The sequence below is a fragment of the Galeopterus variegatus genome, unplaced genomic scaffold, assembly GCF_000696425.1.
Source record: "Galeopterus variegatus unplaced genomic scaffold, G_variegatus-3.0.2 Scaffold147, whole genome shotgun sequence".
Lineage (NCBI taxonomy): Eukaryota > Metazoa > Chordata > Mammalia > Dermoptera > Cynocephalidae > Galeopterus > Galeopterus variegatus.
This window is the reverse complement of record NW_007726258.1, coordinates 880,675-893,707: the sequence shown is the minus strand read 5'-3', so window position 1 is coordinate 893,707 and position 13,033 is coordinate 880,675. Positions and strand designations below refer to the sequence as shown.

General features: G+C 36.7%; 1 protein-coding gene across 3 annotated transcripts in view; it reads right to left on the bottom strand.

Annotated features, from left to right (window-relative positions):
- Positions 1-2,689: 2,689 nt before the first annotated feature.
- Positions 2,690-13,033, bottom strand: part of MPHOSPH9 (M-phase phosphoprotein 9) — a 68,805-nt gene continuing 58,461 nt past the window's right edge. Inside the window, exons 17-23 of one of the 3 annotated variants that reach the window (XM_008591475.1) lie at positions 12,583-12,758; positions 11,266-11,406; positions 10,338-10,458; positions 9,460-9,563; positions 8,467-8,714; positions 8,111-8,179; positions 2,690-5,771 (exon numbers count right to left, since the gene is read on the bottom strand). In XM_008591475.1, coding sequence (XP_008589697.1) covers positions 5,670-5,771; positions 8,111-8,179; positions 8,467-8,714; positions 9,460-9,563; positions 10,338-10,458; positions 11,266-11,406; positions 12,583-12,758 — 961 coding nt within the window. In that variant the 3' untranslated portion in view covers positions 2,690-5,669. Of the gene's footprint in view, positions 5,772-8,110; positions 8,180-8,466; positions 8,715-9,459; positions 9,564-10,337; positions 10,459-11,265; positions 11,413-12,582; positions 12,759-13,033 lie in introns of all 3 variants that reach the window. The other 2 variants (XM_008591489.1, XM_008591482.1) reach the window with 2 other exon arrangements.

Below are 13,033 nucleotides of genomic sequence, written 5' to 3'. Positions count from 1 at the left end.
CATTCCCTCACTGGCGGCGGCGGCGCCTCCTGAGGCCGCGCGAGGGAGCGGCGCGGCGCGTCCCTGCCGAGCCCGGGCCCGGCCCCGTCCCCGCCGCCTCCGCCGGAAGAAAGCCCTCAAACTTGGGCAGCCCGACTGGTTCCTCACCCTCCCCTCCAGCGGCCCCGAACCCTCAAGGCCTTGGATACGAGTCCAGGGGGCGGGGAGGGGGAGCGACCTCTCCCTTAACACCCTCGCCCGGCTCGCCAGCGCACTCGCTAATTGTTCGAGGGGAGCCGAGTGCGCTCCAGGTTGGGAGTGAGTGGACTTGCCGTCATTGTGGGTCCTTTAAATAGCTTCATTTTTTAAAAATGGCGTTCCTTAGGAGTAAGATGACAAATCAAGGGGAACAAACCGCAGTAAGGCTTCCTAGGGCATTTGGAAAATTGTGGACAAGCCAAAGGCCGTCACTGAAGCCTGCACCTAGATGTTGAATGCTTGTATCAGTTACAAACCAGAGACTTGTAGAAAGAGGCATCAAGGAGTTCTTTCCTCAAGACACCAAATATGCTACGGGCCAAAAATACGGAAATTGGTCATCCGTAGTGGGAGTAGTAACAGGTAGAGGGTAGGAGCATGCATGAAGCTGTGGTCCCTACCTCAAAAAGGAACTGGAGGAGGATCAAAAAGAGCTTCATTTTGATATCCCATCACCATGGGTCTCTCCAGTTGCTACGTTAAAAGATCAAGAGGGAACTTGGTGAGATTTGAAAGAAAAGTGTCTATGCAGGTTGAGCAAGGATGAACTTGTTTGCCAAAATCTGCAGTCATGGAATTAAACGGGACACACCTAAAACCTAGTGCTAGTTGACCCAGCACTAAATATCACCTTATGTGGGTGAGAAGGGACATGGAGTGCTTCCCCTGCAAGGGCAAGTGCAAACTAAAATGAAAGCATCCAAGGCAGGTTCAGATAAAGCCAGAGAGGGCCAGACTACAAAAGGCTGCTCACGTCCTTGGGTTACTGTCAGAATCTGAGACAGAATGGGCCAGGAAAGCTGTCATTACGTGGCTTGCCTCAAAATACCTATCTTATGATGACCACACCGAGGCAAGGGAAGATGTCCCATCAAATACTTATCCATCGACTTCCCTCCACCAAAAGGTGCCAGAGATCTATTAAAGATTTTTGGAGCATATGCAGATCTCCAAAGTGAGACACTTTGCCCTGTAAGCCAGTCAGAACTGAGTAGATGCATACAATTGAACCCTATGATGACTGTATTGAAAACAGGTAACTCCAAAAAGGACTTATCTATGCCTGGAACTTCAAGAACACCATTAAAAAGATCTCACAGTTAACTGGTAATGAATAAATACACTAATACCAGAATACAGTTCATATTCATGAATGTTTATTGAGTGCCTATATATGCAAGAATGGAGAAATGGTCCCTGCTCTCACAGAGCTTACAGTTTCATTACTTGACTAGATTAAAAAACAACTGCAATAAGCATTTGTCTTTGTCTAACCATCAGCAGCACTATATGAAGCAAATTTTTCACATTATTGGTCACTTACAGTGAAATTGTTAGGTGTGAATAAAACATAATTTTCTTTGAAATCTGTAATAATAGTGATGACAGTACGTAATGTCTGGCAAATGCAAATTTATGGCCTGATTCTTCATGTATCCAAGGGGCCTATTGAAATAAAGCACAAATCAGACGGGAAAAGCCTTAGTAACACAGGTCCTAAGAATACTGGTGTAGTTTATTATATTAAACTATCATAGTCTGACTTGAAAGAGCAGGAAACTTTCCAACAAAACTTGTGCAACATAATCGGTTTAATCAGACCTGCAAATCTCATAATCATACATGATCTCTCATGACAGGTAAATATGATTTACCTTTATGATTCCCAAAGGGCTCTAGGTGTGCATTTTTTAAAGCTTCTTAAAGACTCACAGCATAAGCGGCACATTAAAATTTAGTGAAAACTGCTTTTGAGGGCCGGCCCGGTGGTGCACTCGGTGGCCCTCCCGCCGAGGGTTCAGATCCCATATACAGACCAGTCCGCTCACTGGCTGAGCATGGTGCGGGCGCGACACCGAGGGTTGCGATCCCGTTGCCGGTCGCGGTACGGGCACGACACTTAGGGTTGCGATCCCGTTACCGGTCACGAAAAAAGACAAAAAAGGAAAAAAAAAAAAAACTGCTTTTGAGAGACATCTAAAAACTAAAATGATGAAAATGTCTAATTTTACTACATATATAGGTGCAGGGTTCGGAATCTAAACAGCATTCAGCAAAGTATATGGCTTTTTTGGGTTACAAAGGGAAACACTTTCTGGTTGGTTGTCAAACTAAATCATAATCTTCAAAGGTATCTTCTAAGGCCCAGTGGCAGGCACTTTCTTCACATGGTTCTATTCCACAAGTCATTACCTCTAGATGTCTACTCACGGAATGTCTGAAGGAGTTTTTTGGTTTTTTTTTTAATTTTAACTTCTCAATATACATTGTAGCTGATTTTCCTGACCCTTTCCCCATTCCTCTTTCCCACCTCCCTCTCTCCCCTCCCCCCATCATATCTGTTCACTTGTCTTAACAAGTTCAAAGAATTGTTGTGATTGTTGTGTTTGAATGAATTGTTTTGATTACACTGGCAATAACTTTTAGGAAAACAACCTATATTGATATCAAATAACCCCAAATCACCAATTTTATTAAGAGCAAAATGTTTTCTGAATTTACACTTGACAGGTTACCTATTTTTTATTTTGCCATTAAAAAACAAACAACCTCACACCAGAGGGAAGCTCGCTTAAACTCCAAGATAGCTTTTTTTTTTTTTTTTGCCGAGGGTAGAGAGATCATCTTAGACCACTGAACAAATGTCAACCCAAGGCTGTTTTTAGGTCAATTGCTTGGAACACAATCGACTTTTGCTTTTAAAAAGTCTGAAAGTACTACCTCAAAAGGCTACTTAACTCAGAATAAATTTGAAATGTACTATTTATTGAGAACTTACTAAACACCAGACACTTTACCTAATCTCTATTAAGGAATTTTCTTATCATTTGGTCTAATCATTTACAGCTGAGGAAGGCAGGCCTGTGCCAGAGTGTGAGTGACCCAGATCTGTCTGGCTCCAGTCTCTCCTCTTCCGTCCTCTTGCAGGCTGTGCACAGCCCCAGTGCTACTGCTGCAGCCATATCTGCTATTGCTTCAGTTGGTCATTTCCCTATTCCTCAGGAATAGCTCCTGCAAAGGGAGGCTGTGTAAGAGAAAGGAAGGGGGTAGATCTGAGCATTAAGAGACAGTTAACTTTGTTTGCATTCAAAAGGCACTTCCCGGAAGTGGAAGATTCACTTGGGTTTTTTATTGACCCACAGCACAGCCCCAGCCAGGCAACAAAAATAGGAGAGTACTTCAAAAAGTTCATGGGAAGATTCCATATTATCTTTTAATTCTATTTTTCCGTGAACTGTTTGAAGTACCCTTGTAGTTTACTTCCCTGGGATAATAGCTGCTATTTAAGATAGCCACCTTTCCTACTTTTAGGTTATTTTTCAGTTGAGTGTTCATAAGATAAGCATTACCAAAGGGAAAGACAACTGAAACAATTTTCCTTGGTTTCTTTCTTCACAGCTATGAAGAACAAAGAATTTTTAAAAATTTTAAATAAGTGACTGATAGTTCCAAACCATTACACACTTCAAAAAATCAAAGCATATGCTTTCTGAGAGACAGGCACAGAGATGTTTTGACGGAGCTTAATGCCTTTTTTGGAATACGCCAATACAGACGACTAAGAAGATAACTCCTTGGCAAGATAAAACCATTATCTCTTCTGAAATGGCAATTTTCTTATTCTTAAAAATGTTGTAGACTTCGTAATAAAAGCAGGAAACGATAAAATATCCTAACAATTTTCAAGTTAGTTTTTAATGTCATATATATATGAACACATTAAGGAGGGGATATCATCAGTAAAGTCAATCCCTCTACTAGGTCTTGCTGGAAGCTATACTGGCACCTGATTAAAATGAACTCTTTCCTACAACTAGGAGATTTTTTTTAAAAAGCTGAAAACAAAAAAAGAAAAAATCAAGAATAAAGGCACTTGATTCTGTTGGTCAGTAATTTTGATTAGCTTGAATTCTTTAACTGGTTGCAGGAGTTGGGAGCAAAGGTTCAATTGTTGCTGTCGGACAGGTCTCCCACAAGCTAAGAAGGCAGCAGGGCTGTGGGCCCCAGGCCTGGAGACCAGCCAGGTGAAGAAGCTCTAGGGAAAGGTGTTCAAAGATCATTTGAGATCCCTAATAGAATTGGCTTGGTTCACCTTCACTACACATTATTAAGAGCCACATAAGGAGAAAAAGCTCAAAAGCAAACCAAAATTTAAAACCTGAGCATTTTCAATGGGAATCAATGTTAAAGTTTGGATGAGTCTGTTTATCAACACATACTCAGCTTGGATATGTGGGCACTGTATCCTGACTGACCACCAAAAAGTGAGTGGTTAAGCAGCCTGGTCTTAACCAGCAGTCCCAGTACAAACCCACTAGTGCTCCTGGATCAGAGAAAAGCTTTCTGCCCACATGCTACGTCTAAGAAAGAGGAGGTACTGCCAAAGTAGTAGGCTGGAGCCCTCTAGCCAGACCAAGTGAGAGGCACCAGGTTCTACCTGTCCATTAACAAGTAGAGTAGATTGCTCTGATCTAAAACCTCATGTTCTTACAGCACCTACAATGGAAGTATTTCTTCTTGGCAGGGGTGGGGGCTTGGAGGGAGTGAACTGGGTGGAGAGGGGTGAAAACGTCCAAATGATGACTTTGACTGACAGGTGAAGCCATGTACATTAAGGAAATCAGGGCTACTCTCTCAATACTCACTGGATGGTAGGGCCTGCATTTCATCAAAACTTTATCTATTTATTTATTGTCCAGGGTGGGACACAAGTTACATTCAGAATGATTAGCAGAGAATCACAGCTCTCCAATTGTTTAACTTTTTGAAAGAACTACATACAAGACAAAATTAGAGAATTACATCCCTCTCATTTTTTTTCTTTCCTTATGAACAAAGTCAAAGGGAAACAAAATGAGTTATATTTATGTAGTTTTCAAAGCTTTCCAATAGTCCATTATTACTATTCTCATATTTGCTCTTAAGACATGTTTCAGAGAGGAATTACATCAACATTTTTAAAAACCTCAACGACTGAAATCCAAGGTTTGCTGTAATTGTTTTTGTATTTAGCACGTATTAGTCTATCATTATGAAAGCTGTTGTTAAACATTTATTTAAAAAAAATATTTACAATGTGGAACAAGTTTATAAAATTAGTGTGCAAAGTTAACTGTAAAAGGATAACGCTATTTGTTTAGAAACAAGCTGCCTCCTTGTTTACTTTTCCTTATTCTTGATATAAATTGGAGACATATACTACTTAAAAATAGTACTTTTTAAATAGTAAAATATACAATAGATTCCTGAGTATAACAAAAATATCTTGAAAATATGTGGCCATTTGAAGTATAAAATAGCAAGTGTGAGAATAGCAGGATTGTAAAACTACTGTTTGAAGGCTTATAAACAGTACAAAATAGTTTGCCTTTTCTGAGTGCATAATTATACATTGGTGCAAACAACGTCTCAAAATTTAATGGCTACAAATCTCAAAGATTTGCAGAAGTGCGCAAAACATGGAATTTCTTTAGTGTCATGCGAACTGAACCCAATTCCCGATTAATCCTTTCCAAACGATCTTCCAAGGCTTCCTAGGTGAAAATAATGGAAAAGTTTAATTAGAATTTACATCAAGTTCACTGTTTCCATAATTAGCACCAAACGGACCTCTCTTTTAGCAAAAAAAAATTAAAATTACAGATAGTTATTTTGTTTTCTACACAAATCATCTTATTTATATTATTCCTTTTAAACTGGACAATGTGAATCAGCTTTTCAACCATTCAAAATAACTGCTGCACTTTAAAATATTGTCAATATGTTTCGCACATTGAGTATATGGAAATTCAAGTTACAGCAATACAACCAACTAGAAGGGGGATAATTCTTGGACCCACTGAACTGAGAACAGTAAGAGGAACCTAGAAGGCGATTTACACATTTCACCAGAAGAAAAGGACACATCTGACCGGTGCTGTATCCAACTTATATATACATCAAATAACTTTCTGCTGATAAAAATTTCTAAGTTAAAAAGGAAGAAAACACTGAAGGAGACTTTTGCAAAAAAAAAAGCAATAGATTTCACAATGAATTGATGTAACTGCTATTTTTAAATAAATAACACTATTGTTAAATAGTACTTAGAATATATATTTATCATTCAGGTACTTTAACATCTAATGGTGTCCTAAATAACACTTAAAATTTTTAACTTTAACAACTTTAAGTATAAAAGGATTATATGTTCACTATAGAATATTTAGAAGACAAATGAGCAAAAAGAAATAACCACTGTTTCTCTTTCCTATTTTTTCTGCATAAAATGATTTTTAAAAAGTACTTTTTAAAAAAGAATAAAAATGGAATCATTCATGTCATGAAATATCCTTCTACAACATCTTTTTGAATTAATGTACAATATTCCATCAGGTATAACATTTAACCAAGAATCTTTTAGTAGAAATTTAGGTCACCTCTAATTTCAAATTTCATAAGTAAGGATGCAATAAATTTCTTAAATGTATCTCTCTGCACGTATCTCTAAGTATTGCCTTAGGAATCATTCACAGAAGTAAAAACACTAGGTCCAAAGAAATGCAAAATTCTAAGGCTTTGGATATATGTCAGGTTGTAACCCAGAAAGTTTGTGACAATTTCTTCTTCTACCCGCAGTGTATGAGAATAAGCTTTTCTCCATCCTGAGAAGTGTTTTTTATTTTTTAACCCCCACCCCCATTTTAAAAAAAAATACCTGCCAAAATGACCATTTAAAAAAAGGTGTTACCTTTGTTTAAAATGCATATCGTTTGTATTCATTAGTGAGGCTGAACATTTTTTGTCGTTTTTTGCCATTTTACTGTTTCACTTATGAATCATGTAGGAGCATACTCAGCCCCATTTTGCTGCCATTTGTCTTCTTACTGGATTGAAACAGCTTTGACTTATATGAACAAAACTAATGCCCTTTCATCTTATTTTAAGAGCCAGAAAGAACTTATAATATTCATTATATAAAAATATATTAAGTATTTCAGATTGATTTAAAATCAGAGTATCAAAATTTTCCTTCTAGTTACCTAGTAAACAATTTTAAGAAGTTTCATCAGTTAATTGAGCCTAATAAATTATTGAATAAAAATTCAGAACAAAAACAATAAAAAAACTTAAAGTCAGAGTAAAACAGAAGTTAGAGATACAGTCCCTAGAAAAAGACCTCTGCTGTTTTCTTTGTGTCTTTCTGGTATCACAGATCAGTCTGAAAAGGATCTTTTACTAAAGTTAAGGCACTGAAAAGCCAAAACATGCAGTTATGTAAGAGATATATATTTGCTGTCATGCTTAAAATGTTACTAAAAGAGCAGATTTAAAATGTTCCATGGTTTCATGCATTTTAATTCTCTTTGAAAAGCAACTAAAAGAAATGCACATGGGCTACAACGCCTGCACCACCTCCTGCTGGATAATGGAATCACATTTCTCTCTCTCTCTTTTAACCACTATAGCTACTCCAGTTGCAAAGTGAAATCATATTACACGTTTACTAAATAGAAAGCAGTTCAGATTTAAACTACAGATTGGGGGGAACCAAACAATGAGGGAGATTTAATGTGGGAGCATTTAACTTAATGTAAAATTTGTTAAAAGGCATATTGTTATTTGCTCCCAAATTCATTTCTTGAAAATATAATGGCATGAACACCTTTTTCTCAGAAGTCTAAAGGTAAAATCAGTTTTTATTCTTCAAAGCTAGCATGCAGTTATAAAACAGCCATAATCACCAAACACTTGCTATAAAGACTAAAAGTTGTGACTGCTTCTTTGGTGTGTCTAACTTTCAGTGTGCCACGATTTTAAAAACTCCTCTTGGAAAAATGGAACATTGACCGGCATCAAGCCTCTAAAGCAGATTCAAGCTAAGACATTTCACCTGATTTAATCTTGTCTGTAAAGTGATTCGTCCTCCAGGAGAAGGCATTCGACTTAGTGCTGCCTCAATCTGTAAACACAGAAAAATGTGTTAAGTAAAAATAGAAGAATTCTAATTAGTGGAAAGGAGGATTATCACATAAAGTAGAAAGAAAATATTTCAGCCTAATATTTTCTTGACCATTTTATCTTACATAGTTCACTCTGTCATCAGTTAGTAACAACAGCATGGCTCAAATAAATTTCTAATGCAGCTTTGGTATGGTACTCCACGGTAATCTCTCAAGACAGGTTTAACTCAACAATTCTGACTTTCCTAGTTCAGAAAAAGATTTTTAAAAATATTTTTGTTTTTACCTGGTCCTTTTCTTTTGTAAGTTCATCAAAAAATCGCTCTGTTTCAGCTAGGGTCCTTATTTTTGCTGTATATTCAAAATCATTACCCTGTGGTGTCACTGAAACTGGCTTACACTGTTCACAGCTAACTGACGTATTCTTCTCCCAGACTGGTCTCACAGATACTTTCTTCATTCCATTTGGCATCGGTTCGGGGCAAGAGCTATGATTAACATGGTTGTCAGCAGCTTTTTCTGAATATTTTTTTTCTGTCAGAGAGGAAAGAAATTTCTTATATTTCTTATCAGTTTTTCCAACTGATCACATGCATATTAAATACGTATCCAACTTTACTTTCTGGAAATGGCTGTTATATGGTCAAAGTAAGTAATGCAAAGAGACAGAATAATCGATCATATTTACTCAGTGCTTTTTCTCCAAAGAATTCTAAAAGCTTTGCTCTCAGTTTAGCAATCTTCACGGCTTCCCTAAATGAACTTAAGCAAACTTTATGTAAACATAAGCGAACTTTAAGTAAATTTAAAGCAAAAAAAAAAAAAAAAAGGTTAAAAACTAAACACCACATCATATTTAGTGAGGAATACACCAACACTAAACAGTTAACGTTTGAGGGCCTGCCCAAGTGATTTCGCATATATTTTATAACTTTATTCCAAACTTAAAATAGAAATGAGAAAAAAAAATTACCCAAAGCCTAAGTTGCATATAAATTATAGAGTATAAAAGTAAAGAGAATAACTGAACAGTATGGCCCTGGTAATGAAACATTAACATTCCCTGTACCTCAGTTTCCCAACTTTACAATGAGGATAACAACAATGACTTAACAATATGAAGCATTATGAATGCTTATTTTTAGAGGCACTAGAGTGGAAAAATATTTAAGTGCAAGACACTATAAGATAATATTTAGAACCTTGAAAAGATACCAGAATCTCAAAAATGACCATTAATGACTAAAACCATAACTAATAATTTTTTAGGAAAAGATACCTTCCGAGTCATCTAGAGGAAGAAACTGGAGTTGTTTTCTTGGAATGGTACGTTGTAATGTAGACACAGGAACAGTATCTAAATCATCCAAAAGTATATCAAATCTATTGAATGAAGCAAGTTACTTGTGAGAAAAAAAATGTTAACTGATTTGCTCTATCTCCACTAGAAAAATGAGCTGGCACCAGTTAACTCACATATTTACATTTTTTCTTAAAAGAAAGCTGGTCATAATTTTCTAAAACTGAAATTTAATTACTATTTTCTAACACAAAATTATATTTACATACTAGAGACTTAAAGCACTTACCCATTTATTATCTCATTTGATCTTTATAACAACTTTATGATATAAGCAGGGCAGGTATTATTATCCCCGTTTTATAGAAGAGGAAACTGAGGTTCAATGTGCTTAAGTTATCTCCCCAGGGGCCTACCAGAACTGGGTCTATAACCAGGAGTCAACATCCTTCCCACCACAGCACACACTGCTGCCCACACTTTAGAGAGAAAACAATTTTCTCAGGAGCACAGGTAAACTTGCATTTAGTGCCAGGACCATACCAGGACAGCCCACCTTGTACAAATGACACAAAGGTTTCCCTGTATCATAAAACTTTTCAGGAAGGCAAAGAACTCTCATTCTACATCCATAAGCTGGATGGGGTGCTGAGGAGGTACATAAAATCTAGTAGTAAGTTTACATTGTTAAAAACTGTTTTCATGTATTGTAGTACTTTATTTTTAGTATGACTTTCATTTAAATTATTTAAATCCACAGAGTTCCCATTGATGACTGAAAAATTAGTGATAGCTACAGGCATAAGTCAACATTAAAAAAATATATGTATTTTATTCTACAATTTTAGAATACTTACTGAATTGGACTACTTTCATTTTTGCTAAGTAGATGACTAAATCCTGGGGACAAATTTTCTTTAGGAGATCGCTTTGGACTATAAGCCACAGTCACTGGTGTTAACATAATCTCTCTTTTTGCTATATAAGAAAACAGAAACATTTTTTGTCTTTTTATATATGTTATATTGGCAGAACATAGTTTCTTTTTCTTTTTTTTTTTTTCTAATTTTAAGGGGAATACAATTTCATTGTAAAACTTTGAGAGATAAGAATATACAAAATAAAAATAAAATAATTCATAATCCTACTATCTAGAGGTAACCACTGTTAACATTTTAGTATATCAGACTGTAGCTTCAGCACTCTGACTCAAAAACTGGTTTTTCAGGATTTTAGAAGTCAACTGGAAATAAGACGGAAACAACAGTAAAATAGTGAACATTCCTATAACACAGTAATACAAGAATCTCCTCAGCTGTTGTGAAAATGGAAATCAAGGACACAGAAATTCAATGCTTAAACTTTAAAACCAAACCTGTAACTGGCTAAAGAAAAAAGATATCTAATGCTGAGTAACTGAGGTCAAATATATAAGAAGCATCTTCTCTTTTCAGACTAGCTTGAATTAAATTTGTTTGAATTAATGTTTAATTAGATAGCTGTCTACTATCCCAAAAACTATGAGGTGGTATTAGCTACAAACAATTTACTGGACACACCAAAAAATCTCACTTTAATAAACTGAAATTTCTTCAGTTATAATCACAGTGTATCTGTGCAATCAGACAATTTTATTTATTGAACAAGATCATATTTAGGGATCCCGTGCTCAGAACACTCTACTAAGCACTGAAGAGAATACAAAAGAAACAGGAAACAGTCAAACAGTGTGCACCGCTCTGACGTACTCTTTTTGAGCACAACAGATACACATCTAACTCTTACTTGAAGTATTTGATTTACGATTTGAAGGTGGTAAAGATGATGATCTCTGTGAGGCAGAATTAAGTCTCTTTTGTCTCTGTTGCGCACATTTCTCTGGAGAACGACTTGCATTGACTGAAGCTTCACTTTGCCGAGGATTCACTAATTCTATATCAAATATATTTTTAAAAAAAAATTAAGACAAACCTAGCTTCAGTTATCTGCCTTTATAAGTTCTTCCACTTAATTTATGTTCTGCTCAAAGCATTTCTTCTTACTATCTAGGTTATAATGATTATTTGCAAACACATCACATTCTAATGATAAAAAAATGCTTGAAGAAAAATGTGGGAGTTTATAATGAATTGATTCTGGTTTCCTGCCTACAATTGGTATTCAAGGTGATTTTTTAAGAGAGAGTATTTTTAGAAAGCAGGTTACTTATTTATTTACTAGGAGAGACTGCTTTGGAGATGCAACACCAAAGATGTTGATGATAATGACTAACAGGTCTGAACAAGTAGGCACCGCAGAAAGTAAAAGAGAAAAGTATTGTTGACCTGGACCTATGAAAAAATACAGCATTAAAGATACTTGTCTTTTCTATAGATGTTCAATAACCAAGAAAGAGAATAGGAAATGTTACACTTCACTTTATGAATACAAAATGTCTGTCATAACTTTCTGACGTTAAGACAAACTGATGTAGGAAGTTTTCTAATATCAAGAATGCCATATAAGGGCCGGCCCGTGGCTCACTCGGTAGAGTGCGGTGCTAATAACACCAAGGCCCCGGGTTCGGATCCTATATAGGGATGGCCGGTTTGCTCACTGGCTGAGCGTGGTGCTGACAACACCAAGCCAAGGGTTGAGATCCCCTTACCGGTCATCTTTTCAAAAAAAAAAAGAATGCCATATAAGGGCCGGCCCGTGGCTCACTCGGTAGAGTGCGGTGCTAATAACACCAAGGCCCCGGGTTCGGATCCTATATAGGGATGGCCGGTTTGCTCACTGGCTGAGCGTGGTGCTGACAACACCAAGCCAAGGGTTGAGATCCCCTTACCGGTCATCTTTTCAAAAAAAAAAAGAATGCCATATAAGCATTTTTAATAATCAGATGTGATATGCAATTTGCTTTGCATAAAAGGTACATGTTATGCTAGGACTGTGATAAATTATTAACTTGGGGATTCAAATGTCTATGAAATCAGGCTGAAGCAGCAGTAAAATAAACTTTTTATTTTATTACCTAAGGAATTTAATTTTAAAGAAGGTAATATAAGTGGGGGGAAAAAGGAAGAAATCTGTATTTGTTGATATCAAACAAGGAATACTTACTACTTGAGGTGTCTTCTTTCTCTGTCTGTGTCCCCCAATTTTTAAATATTTTTTCTTCATCAAGTTCTTTTAAAGCTTTCATGATTGGTGTGTCTGAAGTCTCTCTCTGTTTTTTAATCAGTAAGCTTGTTGGTGAACTTCCAAGTGAAGAATCCTTTTCCGGAGGAGAATGGTACCTTAAATAATAATTGTAACACATACAGTGCGATGGACCAAAAGTTTGTGTCCCCCAAACATATATGTTGAAGCTCCAATCTTCAATGTGATAGTATTTAGAGGTGGGGCCTTTGGGGGAGGGGGTAATTAGGGTTAGATGAGGTCATGAGAGTGAGACCCCACTGATGGAATGAATGCCCTTATACAAAGAAGAAGAAACATGAGAGCTCTCTCTCTATACACACACACCAAGGAAAGGCCATGTGAAGACATAACCAGGAAGAGAATCCTCACC